The 21,445-nt window shown below is 45.7% G+C and overlaps 2 protein-coding genes across 2 annotated transcripts; one reads left to right on the top strand and one right to left on the bottom strand.

Annotated features, from left to right (window-relative positions):
• Positions 1–1,749: 1,749 nt before the first annotated feature.
• Positions 1,750–5,187, top strand: TCAP (titin-cap). Its single transcript, XM_083708888.1, has 2 exons — positions 1,750–2,084; positions 3,687–5,187. Exons 1-2 carry the CDS (start codon positions 1,936–1,938, stop codon positions 4,069–4,071), a joined length of 534 nt encoding a protein of 177 aa, XP_083565014.1. The 5' UTR covers positions 1,750–1,935; the 3' UTR covers positions 4,072–5,187.
• A 10,118-nt stretch (positions 5,188–15,305) lies between these two features.
• Positions 15,306–21,445, bottom strand: LOC310829865 (melanoregulin-like). Its single transcript, XM_083708898.1, has 5 exons — positions 21,198–21,445; positions 19,334–19,493; positions 18,740–18,830; positions 18,277–18,443; positions 15,306–16,154 (listed from the first exon to the last, which is right to left on the bottom strand). Exons 1-5 carry the CDS (start codon positions 21,272–21,274, stop codon positions 15,969–15,971), a joined length of 681 nt encoding a protein of 226 aa, XP_083565024.1. The 5' UTR covers positions 21,275–21,445; the 3' UTR covers positions 15,306–15,968.

Below are 21,445 nucleotides of genomic sequence, written 5' to 3'. Positions count from 1 at the left end.
TGTCACGTTGCCCCCTGTCCCCACCTCACCCTGTAGGAGGAGACAGCTCAATCCACTCAGGACATTTTCTCCCCGTTATGCCAAAGTTTTGACATTCTGTCTCTGGGGCTGATCGAAAGTGCCTTTGAACCTGGCACTGTGTCTGTGCGAGAGAGAAGAAGGGAAGGAGGGAGGGCTGTTGGTCCTCCTGAAACCAGAGTGGGGTAGTGAGGGGAGGGGGAATGAGTGGGTGGAAAGATCTTTCTTTCCCAATGACTTCATCCCCCAGACGCGTCGTTACTCAGCTGTGCTGGCTCAGTGCAAACCTCTCCAGCCAGTGAATCCCGTAACCCTTCCATCCATCCATCACCAAATGCCTTTCTGAATCGCATCCCCTTGCTCGTAACTTCTCTTTGTCAGAGGCAGGACACCTAAGTTCGTTTCATTCTCCAGAAAGTTCCAGAAATTCTGCTGAGATTTCATGTCTGCATAGTGACATCGTAGGAACATATGAGATCATATACAGGGTCATGTACATTACAGAAATTAGTATCCCTGCAGCACATGAGATCATAATGGTAAGCGTTCTCATTATCAACATGGATGAGGCCACATGTCACTGCAGTCTTCTTCCGGCAACCAAGTATTTTCTCAAAAAACCTTCCCATCTGAGATGAAGAGTGATCAAGAGAAAGCGGGGAGATTAAACATTTGCATTTTCCCTGGTAATCAACTAGATTTCACATGAAATGCTCCACCTCCTTCGAAATCACTACTTACCCTTGAAGTGATTCCCATTTTACAGATGATACAAGGGAAGTAAAATCCACTGCTGATCAAAGATTAGAATCCAGATCTCAGACCTTTCAAGTGTCCCCATTTTCCAGAGACAGTCCTGGATTTACAGAATCCACCCCAGTTTCTGATTTGATCCTGGAATGTCCCACTTTTCCTTAGGGCGTCCATATTGTTAGAGGGCAATGCCACACATGCTCCTCTTGCCACCGAGGAAATGTGAACTTCCCACTGCATTAGACATTGGTGACTTGGTTCTTTGGGCAGGTGACGAATATGGGCACCCATAAGTTGTCAAAAACTAAATATCGACATCTATTCCACAGTCTCATGCTGCATAAACCACTGCATATACCGCTGTGTGCTGATTGTCAAATACTGCCATGGCTTCACTATTTGGAGGAGCCAGAGACAGCCACCAGCTTTAAAAGAGGATTAGACAAATTCATGGAGGAGAGGGCTATCGAAAGCTGTCGCTATGACCTGCCTCCACAGTTAGAGGCAGTAATGCTTCTAAATAGCAGTCATAAGAACATAAGGAGAGCTTGCAGGATCAGGCCAATGGCCCATCTATTCCAGCATCCTGTTCTCACAGTGACAGACCCATTGTTGGAAACCGCAAAGGGAGAGTGCCTCATATGTTTCTGGTGCTTAGCCTCAGCAATTGAAAGAGATATTTCTCTAGGCAATGGCCTGGTATCCCTCTTGAGAATCGAAAGAAATACTCGTATCTTGGCTTCCAGTGGGCCCAGATTGGATGCACCAAATTAAATGGCAACGAACATTATTTCTACAGTGTCTCTCCAGCTCCCAGCTCAGAATAGTGCATGTTTTGATCTTCCGTGCTAAATTAATGAAATGACCCGTCGACAGCCACAAGTTGCTGCCAGGAAATGACAGGGTTAAATGTGTATTAAAAATATTGTCACGTCACAGATTTGGTTTCCAGTAGCAAACGCACCCAGGGGAAGGGAGGGGAGGTGTCCGGTATCAGAATGCTCCACCGGTGACTTTGCAAGACCGATATAGCTCTGAATGCCAACCCCTCTGGAATCGGCATTCAGGAAACCTATATAAATCACCCGCAGCAGGGACAATAGACCAGACCGAAGGGAGACTCCGAGAACGCATCCTAGTTCGAGCAGAAGCCCAGACGCAACAATGCACGGAAAGAGCGTGGTCCTTCGCAGCTCAGGGAACCTGGCCGCAGCAGAGCTGAGCTGCCAGGTATCCGAGAGAGACACATCCCGGAAGGAATCCTTCAGTGCGGAATGGAAGGACCTCTCACTCACCGCTAGGCCTGAGGAAGGGTGAGTGTTGGGCTTGGGTCCGGTTGGGATGATAGGCTTGGTCTAAACTGTTATAATCCAGCCAGGCGGCTTTGTGTTTGTTACAGAAGTCTACTGGCTGGGTCCCCCCGAGGAAGCCTAGATAAAGCCAAGTATTGGGAGAGGTTAAACATGCATTGCTCTTGGGGTCCCTGCCAGCTCGATGGTTCTATGATACAGTCAAGTCTTGGAGGTGCCAGACTCTTTCTGTCAAAGAGACAGCTCAGGCCCCATCAGTGTATAAAGTTAGGGGGCTTTTTTGCCCCAGTGTGCATCACATTGAGGCACATTGGACATTTCATTACCCATTCACTCAGCTTGTAGAGATCCTTTCGGAGCTAATTTCCAGGCACTGTTTGCTTTCCCCCCACTGAATAATTTGGTGCCCTCAGCAAATGCAGCCACTGCATCGCTCACCTCTGACAATGAAAGCGGAGCCTCTGCTTTTAGCGATTGTGGTGGTTTGGTTTTGAGTGCTACATCTGTCCTCCGGTTAATCTGTCCCTTTCCTTTCTAACCCTTTGCAAGGATATCACACTTGTATGAGTATGAAAACAGGGGAGAAAGTATTTCTCCCGGTATGAAGCAGTCTAATCGTATTTGCCAGGCTAGGGCTGGGATGGTAAGGTGTGGGGGGTTTTAAGGCTGGGAGAGGGGGCTTTGGGGTGCACGGAATAACAGAAGGAGGTGTTGCTCAGCGTGGGATCTGTAACACTGGATGCAGCTAGCACATCACTGTCAGATGGCTGCTCTGCTTGTCAAGCTTTTCAGCAAAGAAGAGCATAGGAACCTAGGAAGCTGTGTTAAACTGAATAAAACCCATTGGGCCATCTAGCTTAGAACTATCTACAGGGACTGGCAGTGGCTCTCCAGGGATTGGGACAGAAGTCTCTCCCAGCCCCACCTGGAGATGCTGCAGGCATGTCCCCAAAGTCTCTTTGGGGGGCCTAATCCGGCCCGCCGGTCATTTTAATCCATCCCCTGTGGCAGTTTATTTTTTGGAGTAAAATCCCGAAAGAACTTCAATCCTAAAAAAAGGTCAACAACTGTGGTTGGCCCTCACATGTGCTCACTTCACCAAATCTGGCCCTCTTTGAAAAAAGTTTGTGTGTTATCAAGACTCTTGCCGCTGATGAGCTATGCAGAGTTGGCTAAATTGACATACAAACTGAGGGAAAAGGACAACTGTGACTTTAAGGAAGAATGGGAACTTTTTACAAATTATCTAAAAAGACAACAAAATGAACTGGACTCCTTGGCAGGTTTTGAATAAACATACACAAATTTATTGGTTGAGAACATGATAGATAGATAAGGTAAGGATATGTATAACTTTATAACATACAGAGAATAATATGTGGGGAGAAATCAGAGAGAGGAGCTGAGGGAAGTCCTTGGGGGGAGGGGGGAGGGAGGGGAGGAGGAAAAAATAATGTATGCGATTATATGGTTTGATAATTTGTTATGTTGAAATTGCTTAATAAAAAGCTTTTTTAAAAAAAGAAAAAAAAGTTTGGGCACCCCTGCCTGAAGCCGAGCTGTGGGGTGAATCTATGATTAATTCTCCACTCCTTCTCTCCACAGCTGGTCTCGGTTTGAAGCAGACAAACAGCACAGAGAAACCTACCGCCAGCAACAGGAAGCCCGGGTCATAGTGCAGAGGTCTCCATGGGGCATCCTTCGCTTGGGTCTGCTGGGCGAACCTCTGACCTCCTACCACCTGCCCTACCAGAGGCCTTTGCCCTTGCCCATCTTCACACCGGCCAAGCTAAGCGCCAGGGAGCTCACCCCGACCCCCTCAGAGTCTGTGGAGTCCTTGCCGGCGACTGGCGTGTGTCTCGACAAGAAATCTGTGGCCGAGATCACCAAGGAGCTGCCCCTGGTCATCCAGCCCACCTGCCCCGACTTCAAGAAAGGCTTGCCCCGCTCCTTCTCCCGTTCCATGTCTCAGGATGCCCAGAGAGGCTGAGCGTACGGGACCCTTCCCCAACGCAAGGACTTTCCTTCGGGAACTGGCTTGGAGGCCTTGGGGGTGGTGGCCCCCCACATCTGTTGCTGCATGAGGACAATCCGAAGGGGCCCAGGCACATAGAAAAGGTTTGGTAGGATTGAAGCCACCTTGATGACTCCAATGGAGAACTCTTGGGGGTGGGGGCAAGGATAGGACTAGGACTATCTCTGTGTGTGAATGTATATATTAGATGTACAGCATCGTGCACTTCTGCCACCAGTGCTTTCCTTTCTGCACCGTGCATTGCGGTGGTGTTTTTATTTTATTTTTAAAAAGGACTCCCTCCCCAGGGAGAGTTAGGGAGAGCCCCTGAATTAAAGGAGAGAGAAAAAGAAAACAACAAGAATGTCATATACAAAGCAGGTGGAGGGCCCTCATCCCTGTGGTTTCACATAGCTGGGTGAAACACCATTTGCAGATGGATGGTGATGGGAACCCTGCTTCGTGAGCTTAGCAGGAGAGAGCGAGGGTTCCTTGCAGAAAGAAGAGGAAGGTTGATGGGTTAGCGGCAAGTGAGAGCGTATGGAAGACATTGGCGATGCTCCTGGTTATGTTTTAGCCGATGTGGCCTGCACAGGTGTTTGGTGGGTGGAGAGGAATCTGAATGTTGTACTTGAGGAATGGGGAGAGGTTAATGGGACTAAACAACTTCTGAAGTGGTGTTTTCTTACCCTCCTCCCCAGATAGACCTGACTTGGGGTACGGGGACTCAGTAAAAATTTCCCAGTGCATTTATAATGAGGAACATCTGCATCTTGGGATGTTGAAGATGAGCCAAAGTTGAATTAAGGGGCTAATAGAGAAGGAAAGGAAGAGGGTTTAACCTGGACAGAAGAGGTTCAAGAAACAGATGTGGTTTTACACCTGACTCCTCCCCATAGGGTATGATAAACTATAGACAAATCATTAAGAATTGTAGAGAAATCCACTGTGAATACCTCCCCATGCCCTGTATTTCTTGTCCTTTGCTTTACTTTTGAAGAAAGTAAAAAATATTGATCATAGTGGAATGCTGTATGGTGATTTATTGTATTCTTATAAGATAAATAAAAATGAAGGGAATGACAGAAAAAACGTCTCCTTAATTTCAAAGACCTTGTGTTATTGTTAGGTTGCCCACAAAGTTGCTCATCTCTCTTTTGCATGCTCAAGGGATGTGCGCCCTTAAGAGTGACGCAGAAGTCCAACGGGTGCAAAGGAATGGAAGCTGGTGTCCCAGCTATGAAGAAAGCCAAGTCTCTCAGTTCACTTCATGCTGCAACACACCTTAGGAAGCAAAGCAAAACCAACCAAACCTTCCCTTGCTGCTTTCGGAAACACAACATCAAATTGGGTGGCATAGTTTGGTTCAGTCCAGCTCGCGTTGGTCAAGGAGCATGCAGCTGTTCACGTGACTTCCATTGGGGAAAAAGGGAAAGTAACATGGTTTATTTACCCTTACAAATGAACATTTCTGGAACTTTGCGGTGGAAGGAGGAGCCCACAGGGGCAAGAACTGCAGTAGGGAAACAGTGGGAAGGGGCAGGATTAAGCTGCTTCTGTGTCTCCATTTGGGCTCTCTCCCTCCTGGAGCTGCTACTACACGTGTATTAATGCAACATCCTCCTTACTTACTAGAGGTAAAACGCCCTCAAAACAAGCACTCTTCCATCACAGCCAGCCCCACACCAGGATGTGTGAATGGAAGTCCCTCTTCAAACACACATACACACAGGTACTGCACAGGAACATGGACCTCCCCAATTATTATGGGCTGCATTCAACTAACAGCATAGTATAGCCACATGGGTATACGCTGAGTAAAAGTTAGTTAAACACAACCCACGGAGACACACACACACAAAAAAAAGTGATTGGAAGATGTCCTTTTAAGTCACAACATATTTTTGCAACTGTGTCCTGGATGTTGTTGAGAAGAGACCTTTGAATCAGCAAATATTCCCCCCCCCCTCACCGAAATCTCCACCCAACTCCAGAAATCCCCTGTTGAAAATGTGCCTGAGCCGATTCATTAGCTAACAGTTTATAGCTAGCTAACTGCATGTTCACAATGATCAAAGCATGAAGACCCTTGTTGAAATCTGTGACTTCCTAAGGATATCCAGGACATATCCAGGGAGTAAATCTATGACTGAAGGCAGGCTTAGCATTGGACGTCATGTGGAGTTTGAAAAGAAACACCTCACAATGCAGCCGTTGAGTTCACTGGAAAGGCCTACGTCTGTCTCCAGCCTTTGTGAAAACAACAGTGAGTTTTGCGGCATCTTAAAAGACTTTAAAATTGGATTGTGGCATAAGGTTTTGTGGAGTCAAGTGGACTACTCTTTCTGCCATAATATATTTGCTAGTCTTAAAAGTGCCACAAGGGAAGGGCTGCTCAGTAGCAGAGCCTGTGATTTGTATCCTAAAGGCCACAGGTTCAAACCCTGGTGCCTGCAGACAGAGACTGAAAGACTTATTTAAAATTCTGGAGAGCTACTGCCAGGCATTGTGGACTATGGACTCAGCTACATTAGTTAAAAAACAGCTTTTGGAATGCGTTATCAACATGCAACACCATATGGTGCTGGAGAGCAAATAATTTAAAAAATATATATATTTGCAATTTCCCATAGCGTTTTCTTTATTTGTTATAACAATTTAATTTCTGACTTACTTATAGTGTGTGTTTTTTTCTTGTGTGAAGATCCACCCTAAGTCATACGAAAATTTGGTGTTGCCTTTTACAGCCCAAATCTCCCAAGGGACTCAGAGTCCTCTATGTCCATGATTGGTCAGAGAAGAATGGGTGGAGGCAGGAATGAGCAGAAAGGAGGAAGGGATATCTTTATTTTTGTGTGACAACAGAGTCCCACCACCACCACCACCTTTCACGATGGTGAGGAACCAGAACAAAAGTGTGTAACAACTTTTAAAGATTTTAGAAATTGCCCAAGCCCTTAGCCAAAGACCACCCAAAAGCATCATATAATCGTTACAAAAAGAGGCGGTCTACAACAGAAATTTGAGCATGTGGCCTGTCTGCTGTCTGTCAAGATCCATGACAATGCTTGCCGAATGCATTACACGGGCCAGTCTGGATCATTCTTTTGAAATGGTAAATCCCCTAGTTTCTGAAACCATTGTCATAGACCTCTCCTATTCATACACAGGTTTTGATAGATTTGTAGGTGAAAAGAATAGGTTTTCCCAGGATATTTCCTTTTACTGCAGGGGAAATATTTGGGGTTACCAAGAGAGCCAAAATGGCATTGGTATTGACCTATGTACTAAAATAAAGTGTCTATTTCTTCAGAGAATATTTCCTAATTTTGAAGAATGAAGGATTGGTTTTCTGTGGAATGTGTGTCCCTTTATTTATTTATTTATTTTTTTAATAACACAATACAGACCAATAGGCCATTGGTATAAGGCAGCTTTGTCCTATATTTGTTGTTGTTTTCCTTAGGCTGCAGACCTCTTTGTTGCTTCTGCTGCCAAGGCAGCTACGCCTCTAGAAATTCAGCCTAACAGCATTCAGCCCCTAACCTTTGTAGGGGTTGCTGTCTGACAAGACCATGCCTTGGCATTGTGCTCTTAAGGAATGGCGAGAGCAGCGCGGAATGTGTTTATCTCCTTCGGAAGGGTGGATCACATTCGGGTTTGTCACATGTGTAAATATATCCCAGAATTCTGTTGGGGCTCTAATTGTTTTGCAAGGTGCAAACAGCAGCCCCTACACACACACACACACATACACACAGCAGGAATGGGGCAAGCAGCCTTGCTTCTGTAATTTTCACATGGCCAAAGAAGTCAAGACAGTGATGTATGGTGCCCAACAAAAATGGTAGGGCATGCCAGTGCCTTTTTAAAAGAAAAACAGGTGCCGGTACTGCTTAGTTGTTACAGTAAGTGCCACACTTTTAACATGGGGGGGGGGGAGAGGTGCCAATACTACATAACCCCTGAGTACCCTCAGAGAAAAAAAGCACTGGAGCAGTTGAGCAGTAGGCAGAGCCAGAGCCAACTCATTTTAGTTTTGTCCCCCTGCTGAGTGCTGCAAGGGCAACTCTGAGGCTAAGGAGGACGGTGCTGGCAGGCAAGGAAGGCCACCCTCTGGGCTTCTTGTGAGTAAGAAGGCATGCAGGTGGGGGCTGGCCAAGGGCAGATCAAAGGTGGTGGGGCAGTGCCACATTTGTCATAAGAATAGTGGGGTCATCTCAGTGGCTCATCTTGTCCAGCAACCTGTGTAGTGGTCTGAGGGAAGCATGCAACAGACCTGAGCATACTCAAGGACATGTAATGGCTCCTAACTTGGGACACACAAATGGGGCAGAGGGAATGGAATGGTATCCTAGAAGAGGGCATGGCTGGCTGGCTGGAACACTGGAGAGGAACACTCCACAGTGCAATAGGACCTGATCATACTCAGGGACATGTAATGGCTACCAACTCGGGATACACAAGTGGGGAAGACAGGAGGGAATGGTATCCTGGAAGAGGGCATGGCTAGCTGGTTGGAACATTGAGGAGGAACACAGTGCAACGTTTTGTTGTTGGTCCCACTTGTACTCAGATAATAACCACCCCACTCCATGCACAAGCTCCCCCCTTCCCTAGCAACCTCTGAAACCAAACTGTCTCTGACAAACAGTAACCAAAGTTAGGGCAGACCTTGGCGACCGACCCCAAAGATAGCCTGATATGTACAGGCTCGGGCTACCCTTTGCAGCCCAGCCTTCACATGTCTCTGCCCGTGAGGAGCCCAAGGTCACTAGGATGATGGGCATAACGGGGCAGGCCTGGTGATCTGGCCCCTTGGGGATGTGGGCGAGACCCTGCGGTGGGAGGAGGAAGGGATGGGACAGCTAATCCAAGCCTTTGGGCCAGGTTCGTGATGCCAGAGCAGGGCCAGGGCATTTGGCAATGGTACAAAGTATGGAGTGGGCCGGGAGGGACTTATATAACCCAAAACCAACAAGGCTGCCAAATCCTTCTAGCAATTCTACTGGGAGGACAGTGTGATTCGGCAGGATCAGAGCCAGGATTCCTGAATACTATTTATATATATGGGGGAGGGGGGCACTGCTGAAGGGTTAGAGCAAAAGAGATGCTGTCAGCTAGGACACTGGGGGGTCAGGACCCACTGCTGTGCCACGGTCTGGTCTAAGGTGAAACCCAACGGCGTCTGAAAGGGCTGAAGACCACCGAGCTCCTACAGCTGCAAAAAAGGAACAGACAGCAGCAAGTGGCGTTTCCTTTCCCAGTTTTCCCAGTCTTAAATCCCATTTTCCACATCCGTTGGCAATGTTTTAAAAAGACCTCGTGAGAATTCATTAGCATTTTAATGAGAATTTCCCCTGGTGTGCACAGCTTTGCATGCAAATTTGCCTAACATACACAGGATTGTCAAGCAATTCCCCTTCATACAATGCAGTTTGTATGTTCTTTTCACTATCATATGCATTTATATGCACACTTTATCCCAGCTCGTGTGTGTGTTTTTGGTACATGTTTCTTAGCTGGAGAGCCGCATTGCAAAATTCAGAGAAGTGTGAATTTCAGAAGACTGATGCGTTTCGGTTTCTGTGTTGCAACCGTCCAACATTCCTCTGATAAAAGTAGGGATGTCCTGTTAAATAAATAAATAAATAAATAAATAAATAAATAAATAAATAAATAAATAATAATACCCCACCTCAGTCACTCTGGACAGCTTCCAACATATATAAAAACAGAATAAAACATGAAACACTAAAAAAAACTTCTGTATACAGGGCTGCCTTCAGACGTCTCTTGAAGCTTGTATAGTCACTTATCTCCTTGGCTCGGGGACTGCTTAACTCCATACCCTCCAATATTTATCCGGTGAAAATAGGGACATCCTAAGGAAAAGTGGTGCATTCCGGGATCAAATCAGAAACTGGAAGAGCTTCTGTAAATCCGGGACTATCCCTGGAAAAAAGGGACACATGGAGGGTCTGGTGGTATTATTTTGAAAAATGCAAATTGGGAATCTTGCCTTAGAAAGAGGACCTGCAGATGAGAGCACACACCTGCGGTCTGAAATGGAGCAGTCGAGGCAGTTTGTTTCTCCCCCCCCCCCCAAATAAACAAATAACCTTTTTATACATACAGGCCATCATGATAGACATTTTGGTCACTAATCAAGAATACACCTTATCAGGGTTTGCCCCCCTCCCCCACCACCAACCACCCCATTAACTTTATGGATGTTGACCTCTCATAACTGGAGCAGAGCCTTCCCTCTTCCTAAGCACACATTCTTATCAGCTTCCCCTGATTTAAAAGCATTCTTGTACTTCTGTATTTGGAAAGATGCTCCCTTCTCTCTTTCTCGCCTTGGTCTTTAAATGGGATTGTGCTTTAAAAATAGAATAAGGACTTGGCAGGGGACTATCAGCGTGTCCTTTTCTGGAGGGAGAAGCAAACTGTATTTTGTTTATTTGGGTGGCAGGTGAGTAGGGAGGGCCAGAGCGGTTGTCTCCGAAGGACATGAAATAGACCATGAAAAGATAATCCTGGCAGATTAGCACATGCACAACCATGCGCACAACTTTCTAGGCGGTAACTGCCTGCTCTGTGTGCTGTTCCTCTCCCCCCCCCCAATTTTCTTTTTAAAGCATTCCCCTCCACGTGGGACCACTTCCTAACATAACAGCACAAACCCCTCCAAGGTGACCAAAGGTCAGAGCATCCAGCACGTGGAAAGTGGTGTGGATGGCAGTGGAAACAGGAGACTTCTGGTCTGGGTGAAGCAGTTCTGCTGATTCCCCTGAAACTCAGCCTGCAGGCTGCAGCCCATTTTCCCTCATCAACCCAAAGGGTTGGGGGGGGAGAGAAAGTTACAAACTGCAGCAAAATGAACTAACATGTATCACCCTCTTGTCCAAGGATCTCGTTTATTAAAAGGTAAAGGGACCTCTGACAGTTAAGTCCAGTCGCGAACGACTCTGGGGTTGCGGCGCTCATCTCGCTTTACAGGCCGAGGGAGCAGCTTTTTGTCCGCTCCGCGGACAGTTTTTCCTGCTCATGTGGCCAGCATGACTAAGCCGCTTCTGGCGCAATGGAATGCTGACACCAGAGCTGCACACGGAAACACCGTTTACCTTCCCGCCGGAGCGGTACCTATTTATCGACTTGCACTTTGATGTGCTTTCGAACTGCTAGGTTGGCAAGAGCAGGGACCAAGTAACGGGAGCTCACCCCGTTGCAGGGATTCGAACCGCCGACCTTCTGATTGGCAAGTCCTAGGCTCTGTGGTTTAACCCACAGCGCCACCCGTGTCCCTATGTAGATCTGTACAGGATAGCAAAATATCAGACTTCCACTTTTAACAACAACAACAATAACAATAAAGCAGAGCAGACCTATTCTCTCTCAACAGTATTCTGGCTGACAGACCTTCTCCCATCCAAGTACTAAGCAGGAAGGTCCTTTTTTTGCTTCTGAGATCAGACAATTTGGGAGAGTTCAGGATGGTCTGGCAGTAGGGTGGCTGACAGATCTTCATAGACAAACCCACGAACTCTCCAGGCCAAACAGAAACTGAGGCTGCATCTGCTTTCCCTTCCCCATCCATTTTGGGAAAAACATTGCTTGCCCATTGCAGATACCATACAGAGTGGCTCACGTTGAACAGACCCAACGTGCAAGGGGGAGGGGGAGGCAGCTGTAGACTCTGTTGGGTGAAGCATCAATGTGAGGCTTACCAGCACACTTGTAGCTCAGGGGGAATATAACTTGGCTTGCTGTTCCTACAAGGCCCCTAGCCAAAAAACCAGAGGAGTAGCTATTTGTTTTCCCATAGTGAGGATCATAATATGCTGACCTTTGCTCAGGGCCAAGAAGGGAGCGAGACTGTTAAGGCTTAGGCAGTTGGGAAAAACAAACAAAACACACACACTTACTGCCCTTTTGTTATTTATACAAAGAGTTATACTTTGCTTTCCCCACTCCAAAAAAAGAGTTGCTCAAAGCGGCTTATAAAATATAAAGGGCATACAAAAAAAACAACAATCCATCAGTAAAAACACAAATGCAGCAGAGAGCAAGAATACAATAAACCCAGGCTGATGAATTAAATAAATTGAGCCACAGCAGAACCAAAAGCCACTGGGAAAAGAAAGCTTTTATTTGTTGGTAGAACACAAAGAAGTCTTGGGGCAAGGAGTTCCACATGCAAAGGATTACCAGCTGTGCCTCAGAAGGCAATGGGCCAGCAGGAAAGAGAGGTTTTAGCCCTTCTCACTTGCCTTTTGTGGGGGCGGGGTCAAAGGAGAGCATGTTGCCATCTTTTCCGACTGCGCCCTACCAAATCGGACTGAGTTTCCATTTAGCTTCCTACAGGATGCTCTAAGATCTCTAAGATACTCCAACCCCTGTGTCATTTTACAGTGTGATCCTATGCAAATCTGCTCAGAAGTAAGTCCCTCTGAGGCCAATGAGACTTACTCTGAGGTGGGTATTTTGGATTGCAGGTTTAGTTGAACATTACACAGTTGTGTTGTGTTCTTTTAAAAAGCATACTATTTAGCTCCATGATATGGGTATATGATATTTCAAAAGTGGCTGTACCAATGTATTCATATAAAGGTATTATGTGACTTGACTCTGGATAGCTCAGTTGGTAGAGGATGAGATTCTTAAGCTCAGAGTGGTGGGTTCGTGCCCCACGTTGGGAGAAAGATTCCGGCTTTTGCAGGGGGTTGGACTAGATGATCCTCGTGGTACCCCTTGCAACTTGACAGTTCAGTGATTCTGTTTTCAATCCCTTCAGTTCAAAACCAGGGTGCTACAGTTAACGTGGGCATCTGTACACACAGGCAGGAGTATCCCTTCCAAGAGGCCCGAGATTCCTGCGAAAGGTGTAAAACCACAGAAACCTTGACAAGGAAGAACAAAATCATCACAAGGAAAGTTGTTAAATGAGCTGGAGGTTTGTGGGACGGGGGGGGGGGGAGAAGAAGACTCATTAATTACCTAGCAGTTCTCAGCTGTCAGAATGGATACTGACAGGAAGAGATATATGTGTTTGCATGTCTCTGCCAAGAGGGACAAGTGGAGCAGTTTCCAACATTTCTTGCCAACCTCTAGGCTGGATGCTTGAAACCTGCGAGCCAGACTCCAGGAAATGGCCATCCTGGGTCCATCGCATGCTTGGGATATTGTGGGGAAGGAGAAGAAAGGGAGAAATTTCCCCAGCCGGGCCTTTTGTTTCCCGCAAACGGAGACTCTGCTATTTAGAAACAGGAGCCAGGGGGATTAGCGGCAGGGACAGCAGCAATCCCTGTCACCAGGCTCCGGGTGGCTTGTATATCAGGGACAGGTTGTACACAGAGAGATTGGAGAGAAGAGGGTGATGAAAGGAGAACAGGTGGCCTGGAAGCACACACAAAAATGGACAGGGAAAAGGAGGAGAAGAGAAAACAACCCTTCTTGTAGAAAGGACAGAAAAAAACATTTTATAGGCAGGCATGGCCAATGGGCAACATTTATGTATGTAGTTTGCCATGGACATCCACAGGATTATTTTTTTTGCAGGTGCGGTAGAGAAAGCAAATACTCTAGGGCTGTTGTTGTTGTTTAGTCGTGTTGGACTCTTCATAACCCCATGGACCAGAGAATGCCAGGCACTCCTGTCATCCACTGCCTCCTGCAGTTTGGTCAAACTCACGTTAGTAGCTTCGAGAACACTGCCCAAACATCTCGTCCTCTGTCATCCCCTTCTCCTTTCCCAACTTCCCAGGGAGTCTTCTCTTCTCATGAGGCTGCCATATTTCAAAAAGTGAAAAGCCGAACTTGTCTAAGTTAAGCTTTCTTTCTTTTTCTTTTTTCCTTTTTGCAAAATCTCAATAAAATAAAATTGAAGCTTTTGAGCTATTTTTAAGGAAAATCAAAATCAACACTTCCAGAAATAAAAATAATATCCACACTTCCAACATGGGTTGCCATGATTTTCCATGATTTTTGGAAATTCCACCCGGACGCTATTTCTGACAGACAAATCCTGGATATATGAGCAAACATACATAAATGAAAGGTGGGAACACGCAAGCTTCTCTCAAAACAAAAGAGAGGGATACCTGCCCACACCTTTTGCCTTGCATCTCTGGTTCTACAACTGCTAAACATGTACAGTGGTATCTCTGGTTACGAACTTAATTCGCTCCGGAGGTCCGTTCTTAACCTGAAACCGTTCTTAACCTGAGGTACCACTTTAGCTAATGGGGCCTCCCATGGCCGCCACATGATTTCTGTTCTCATCCTGAGGTAAAGTTCTTAACATGAGGTACTACTTCTGGGTTAGCGGAGTCTGTAACCCGAAGTGTTTGTAACCTGAGGTACCACTGTACTTGCTTTTCAAAGTGAAAGCTGGGAACCTGGGGCTTATGCTTCATCCGGGGGGGGGGTAACTCTCCCCCATTTTTATGCCTATGTTGTGTACATTAAACCCACTTCTAACAACCTCCTGCCCTGCCCTCCTCTCTCACACAGAGTAGGCTTGCCATACATCCAGAATTTCCCATACATAGTCGGAATACGGCAGTCGGAAAGAGTTTCCAGGTGGAAATCAGTTTAATATCTGGGAAAATCTGGACGTATAGCAACCCATGTTGGAAGTCTAGATTATAGTGATTTTCCTTAAAAATAGCTTTTAAAATTCCCTCTTTTTTGGGGGGGGGATTTTTGGGAGGGGGTAAAAGTTGAACAACTTTGGGCAAAACTAAAAAAAATCTCAACAGCCTTGGCCCCCAAAACACAGAGCATCAGGGTAACTCAGTTTCTGTGCCAAACACCCAAACCCGTGAGCTGTACAAATCATGCAGATTAAGCTAATTGGCCTTTACTGGCATATTTTGCTGAATATATCCGGCTACTCCTGTCTGCTAATAATTGGTGGGTGGAGTGGGATAGTTTGTACAGTGCATCAGAGTGGGAACAACAGCTTGCCCCTTTTTAAACCACACTAAGGCCTATAAATAATTTTTTTAAAGCAAGCATGTGGACGGCAAGTCTAGACTCTCAATGTGCTCCGTTGTAGGCTGAAATTCCACATTCTGGTGCATGTGCAGCACAACTGCAGAAGGAGCGTCTCCACACCCTCAGCCTTATGACCAGAATTGTGTACACTCAGTGCTAAAGGAATCTGAAGTGAATTCAGCTAAAACGAGTTTGCAAGTCCTCTATGTCATATACGTAATTTATTATACTCCATGGAAAGCCTCATAGCTAACTAAAGTTCAGCTCATAAAGGGAAGAAAGAGTCTCAAAGATATCTTTCTATTATCTAAGCCTCTGGCCCTGCCATAGGCAAGAGAAAACGCCCTGGAAAAATATGGAGATATTATTGTTCATCACCCTGAGAATGTCTGATATTTTATCGTGTTTTTAATATTCTGTTGGGAGCCATCCAGAGTGGCTGGAGAACCCAGCCAGATGGGCAGGGTATTGTTGTTGTTGTTGTTGTTGTTATTCTGAGTTTTGAGTGGCAAAGCCTAAAGTAAAGGTATTAAGGCAGTCTCCATTTTTGGCCATGGAGAACATTTCAGTTCTACGTTTTGGTTTATGTTTTCCTTCCAAATGTTCACCTCCTGTTTTATAGAAAACTACAAACTGAGCGTCGTGAGAAACGATGCTATTTGTTAACTCATGACATTAATACAAAAGAAAAAGGGCAAAGCATGAACAGGAAATGGGGACGCAAGTTCTTTGTGTCAAAGGGAGTTTCCAACAGGTTTGCGGTTCAGTAGTCTACTCTGAATACATTCGTTCTTCCATCCATAGGTTGAGTTGCATCCGCCTCTTCGCACTTTCTTCAGTGTCTGCCTCACTTCCGTCTTCTCCTTGGCTTATTCCCCATCTACGCCCTCCTCCATCTCTTCCTGAGCTTCTTTGCTCATTGTGACCAAGACAGGACCAGGTGTTGTAGGTCCTCCATCGCTGGAAGAGCCATCGTCCTCTTCGTCCTCCACGGGGTAGAAGTGCCGAGCTGCTGACAGGAATTCATCTCCCACATCAAGGAGAAGCAGCCTGTCCTAGGGGAGGAAAGGTGACAAAAATAAAGAAAAAAGGTGATAGTGTTGGGTCCATTGAGACCCCACAATAGAGCTGGCCTAAGACAGCTGAAGTAGAAAATTTAAAAATGATGCCCACACCAAGGCAGGAGTAAATATCAGATTCAATTACATTTTACCTCACAGTAATTGTGAGGTAAAATAATAGAAGGAGGGAGAGTGGCAATCCTTGGGTCACCAGAGGGGTCAGGGATCCCCCAAATCTTTAAGCAAACAAAAAACTAATTGTTGCCAACTGCCTCTACCCCGCTTTTAAAAGACAGAGGATGTGAGGGAAACACATATAAAACAAACCGAAGAAATGGTCCCTGTTTGGGGCAGGGGCCAAAGTACTTCAAGGAGCCTCTGTCACGAGGGAGATTCCCAGGTTCTTAGTAGCACAGGCCTAATACTGAATGGGTAGGGTTGGAGTATGTAATTAACTACAAAGATACAAGTATCTGGTAATAAAATGTAAATTAGATTTATTAAAGAAAGTCTGAGTCTAAAAGCATTCAAAAGTGGGAAACAGAGATAAAGTGATTTATTGTTATTCTGCTCTGACTGTTTTCTAGCCTAGGAGACATCCACCCTTTATTGTAGAAAATAGTTCCTAATAAACTATTTGGCCTTCGAAGAAGAAGAAGAAGAAGAAGAAGAAGAAGAAGAAGAAGAAGAAGAAAACAGGAGCTGGCACACCCTTTATTTAATTATTTAATTATTGCAAATAAAGAACAAAGCATTCTTCTTTCCATCATCATCATTATCATCATTAATATACCGCCCTATACCCAGAGGTTTGGTTCATAAAACAAAATCAAAATATAAAACCACAAAATATATAATCAAAATTAAAACAACCTAATACCCCCCCCCCAAAACCCCACATTTTAAAAGGGCATAGTATGCCAATGAAATCAACCAAAGTCCTGTTCCAGACAAAGGAAAAGATTAAACTGAGATCTTTCCTCCTCAAAGCGAGAGAACTGACTAACCAAGCAAACACCACGTATTTTTAGCCATTAACAGGGCTACCTGCTGATACGGAAGGGGGGGGGGCATGTCATCTTCACCTTCTTCTTCGCTACAATATATCAATTTTTTTCCAATTGTCAATGTCAAAAGGGACTAAAATCTATAAAATTCATAGTAAATCAACGTGCCAATTTGCTCAATTTCTCTAGGACTCCATCACACCTCCCCTGTCCTCCATAATCCCTCAAGCAAGGTGTCAAGACCCTAATCCTGTCAAATCACTCTGCCAAGCCTTTCCTCCAGGAAATGCTAGTACATGGACCATTGTATTCTCATCAGGATGTGCTTATCTGCGCATATCTCCAGCTCTGCATATTCCCCCCTCCCTCCTCCATATGTTAATCCTGTGTAACCCAACCTCTTCTTAATGTATTCATGATGTAATCTGTGTAACCCAACCTCTCTTTAATGTATTCATGATGTAACTGGGATGTATTTTGCACTGTATTCTGGGACATGGAGGGAAGTTTCAAAAGTTCATGTCACCCCTTTTTCGCTGTTCAATCTCGCCTTGAACCTGTTTCGCAATAAACTTGGATCTTCTGCTGCTTGCTCCTGTCTCCGGCTGAGCTCATTTTCCTCCAAAGGGACCCGCGGACTTAGTCCGATGAGCTGAGTGGCAGAGCAGTCTCGCACTCAGATTTTTACCGTAACACTGCAGAAGGGGGACAATTTCAAAAGGATTGCTTTGTCCTAAAGGCATCACCCTCTATGTTGAACGGAAAACTTGGCATCACACTCCCAACACTAGGAGGAGGGGAAACGCCACCCTTAACTTGGAGGACAAAGGAAAAAATATTTGGGAGAGGGTGGCAAGATATATTAAAGGATTCGTAAGGCCAATCAGCACATTAGAAGGAGGCGACTCACAGAGGCTTCATGACACTGGAAACAGTTATTTGAAAACCACAATCAGGCTACCTGGAGGAGCTTGCGTGCTGCTCCTACCTCCATGGTGGCTTCTATGCCACTGTGGGTTAGGCCCACGGCTTCTGTCCCTGTGGTGATGTACTGCACAGACAAGCACATGCCCCAAGAGAAGTTTCTACCAAATCCGTCCTCTACTTACAATGACAAAGAGGTATCTCTCGGGTGGACCACCACGATGCCAGCCAAAAATGGTTGTCTGCTCGGCCAGGGCAGTGTGGATCCTGCGGGCCTCTTGAGGACTGCGCAGGGATTCATATGAGGTGCTGGACGTGACAGTGAGGAGCCCATCTGCTTCAGCTTTGAATCCTACATTGGGAAGAGATCATTTATGCCCATATCCAGTCCCAAAACCAACTCAATGAATAATAACAAGAGCAGCCCTGTTGGATAGGAACGGAATCCAGTATCCTGCTCTCACAGTGGCCAAGGATAGGCAAATAATAGTCTTCACCCCTCCAAAGTCAACAGGGAGAAGGCTCTAGTAGTTTTTAGTTGTGGAACACTAAAACCAAACTTGAGAGAAATGAAAGCGAGCAAGGATAATAGCTCTCCTAACACTCTCCACTTTGGTCTGTGGTGGAAATCCCCCAAGGACACCGTACCCAAGACTTCTAGGATATGCTTCCATCGGTCCTTCATCTTCCGACGGATCTGCCGGTGAGCGATGATGTCAAAGCTCAAGCGTCGGTATTCCTTTGTCAGGATAAAGGAGACCATCAAAAGAATGAACCACTAAGCTGCGTTTTTCAGCAAAATGCCCACCGTCATGTAAAGTATGTGTGGAGAAAGGCCTATATATTACAGGGATCTCTAAAGGGCTGCTTTGTGTGTGCACCATTAACACACTGCACCCCACTGAGGCCCCTATTCCTAAAGGTCATGCCACCCATGCAGATTGCGTCTATGTTGCATCACTCAATGGAAGCCATTAGCCAACCCCACCTGCATAGCCCTATGCTGGTTTTTATGTTTGGGTCACACTAGAGTGCTAGAAACCGGTTTATATTATTTTAATGCTTACATCAATGCATCACTGTGTTTGTGGGCACACATACACAATAATTCTTTTCTGTGGACATCCTTGTCGGGCACTTATTCCTCCAGATGAACCAACCATATCAGACTGTACGTGGGCAAATGTCTTGCAATTAAATTCTCCCCCAAACAAAAATATTCTGTGCACAAGGACAACATACCTCTGATCCCCGGCGTGTTTTTGACCTTTTCTCCAGCAACATGTGGAGTTTATGATCATCATCCCGTTCCACGTGAGTCTTGTCCACTGGTTCATTCCACAAGTTGACAGCCTCTAATTCCCGGCGTTTCTGCAACTTGCTGAAATACTGAAGCGTGTCGCTGCAACAGAAAGGTTACAAGCAAGCAAACAAACAAACAACATCACAATGGCTGCTCTTCAAACCGAGACAGGACTCCTAGATCTACTTCTCACCAAGTAACTCAGTGGTAGAGCACATGCTCAATCTCTGACATCTGCGATTGTCCCCTGTCTGAAACCCTGGAGAATCTTTGCTGGTCATTGTCAACCATACTGTGCTACATGGAGCAATGGTCTGGATCAATAGAAGGCAGTTTCCTAGGTACTGTATCTGGTATCTGGGCTTTATCCCTTGGGATTGAAAGTGGGAGCTCACATGGGCAAATGCTTCTCACATAGCCTCCTCCAACAAAAATAGGGAAGTCCAGTGCTATTTTTCTAGGAAAAGAAGTGCTGGAACTCACCATGAACACCTCCCTCGTTCTCTGAGAGGTGCTGGCAAGTTCCAGCTGAAAAAAAGCCCCAGGGACATTCTATTCCGTACTCTCCAACATTTCTCCAGTGAAAATAGGGACGTTCTAAGGAAAAGCGGGACATTCCGGGATCAAATCAGAAACCAGGACAGCTACTGTAAATCCGAGATTGTCCCTGAATAATGAGTCACTCGGAGGGTCTGTTCTCTGTACAAAAACAGTCCTTGCACAGAGACAGCTAGCATATTGAGGGAGAGACATAGTTTTCTCCCTGACAAGCTAATTGTTTTCATGCACAGAAACAACAATTATTTCATGTTGTGATTCCTGCAACTTCAGTCCAAAGTAGTACAGCCTGGGCACAGGTTTACCATTGCGGCGAGTGCAATGCATCTCTTTAGCCTGGTAGATACCAGGTTGGGACTGGAAACCTTGGATTTGAGCCTTGCTACGTACATACACAGAGTCTAGGACTTGCCGATCAGAAGGTCACATCAAGTGCAAGTAGATAAATAGGTACCACTCCGGCGGGAAGGTAAACGGCGTTTCCGTGCGCTGCTCTGGTTCACCAGAAGCGGCTTAGTCATGCTGGCCACATGACCCGGAAGCTGTACGCCGGCTCCCTCAGCCAATAAAACGAGATGAGCGCCACAACCCCAGAGTCGGCTACGACTGGACCCTTTACCTTTACGTACATTTATTCACAATAATTTTTCAGACTAAAAAGTCACCCTCAGTTAAAGTAGACCAATTAATTAAAAGCTGATTAATAGAAGCATTTAATGTTGCAGCCCTAGAATTAAAGTGTGCATATAATTCAAGAGGGCTTTTGTGAAGGCACACACAAAGATTGTGACTCACACAAAGCACTGTACATTGAAACAGTAGCTAAACTGTGAAAGCAAGAAAGGCGGAATCCTTTCATGACAAATCCTGTAAATTACATAACCAAAACACCATTGCAGGAGGAGGAGGTTTTCAGCAGGCTTGGGGGGGAATGCTAAGATTTGCAAAAGTAGAACTGAAATATTTAGACACAGAGCTCTAATGGAGGAAGGAATTGCCATCTGGTTGTTGCGAGTGGGGATGAAATGGAATATCCTGGGAAAGGGTGGGGTTGTCTGGCCAACTGGGACCCTAAACAGCAATATTCTGTACTTCCAGAATTCCAGAACTGCCAGCTTCCGTACAGCATCACTTTGAAAGCAGAACACACTTACCTTAATTTATGCCATTGTCTGCCATTGCTTATTATAAATTTGGCAGAAGCTCGGGGCTTGCTAAATGAAAAAGCTGATTTGTAACACATACCCAACCACCAATGGATTCTTCTCCAGTTCTTCTTCTATATGGCAACAGCAGCTGCAAACTTTGTACCAGAAATTCATCTCTCTCTCTTTCTTGCAATGTGTTGTAAATGCTAAGACAGGCTTGAGACCAGCATATTGAAACGCAATAAAAACCAAAGTTAAAACAGAAGATGGAGAGAAAATGGATGGGGCAGGCGTAAGTCCAAGTAGTAAAGGAACTCTGCTTGGGGGGTGGGAAGGCAAAGGCGT

This window comes from Podarcis gaigeae, assembly GCF_964106915.1.
Source record: "Podarcis gaigeae genome assembly, chromosome: 13".
NCBI lineage: Eukaryota > Metazoa > Chordata > Lepidosauria > Squamata > Lacertidae > Podarcis > Podarcis gaigeae.
Note: the sequence above shows the minus strand (reverse complement) of the source record. Positions and strands in the feature narration are given on the sequence as shown.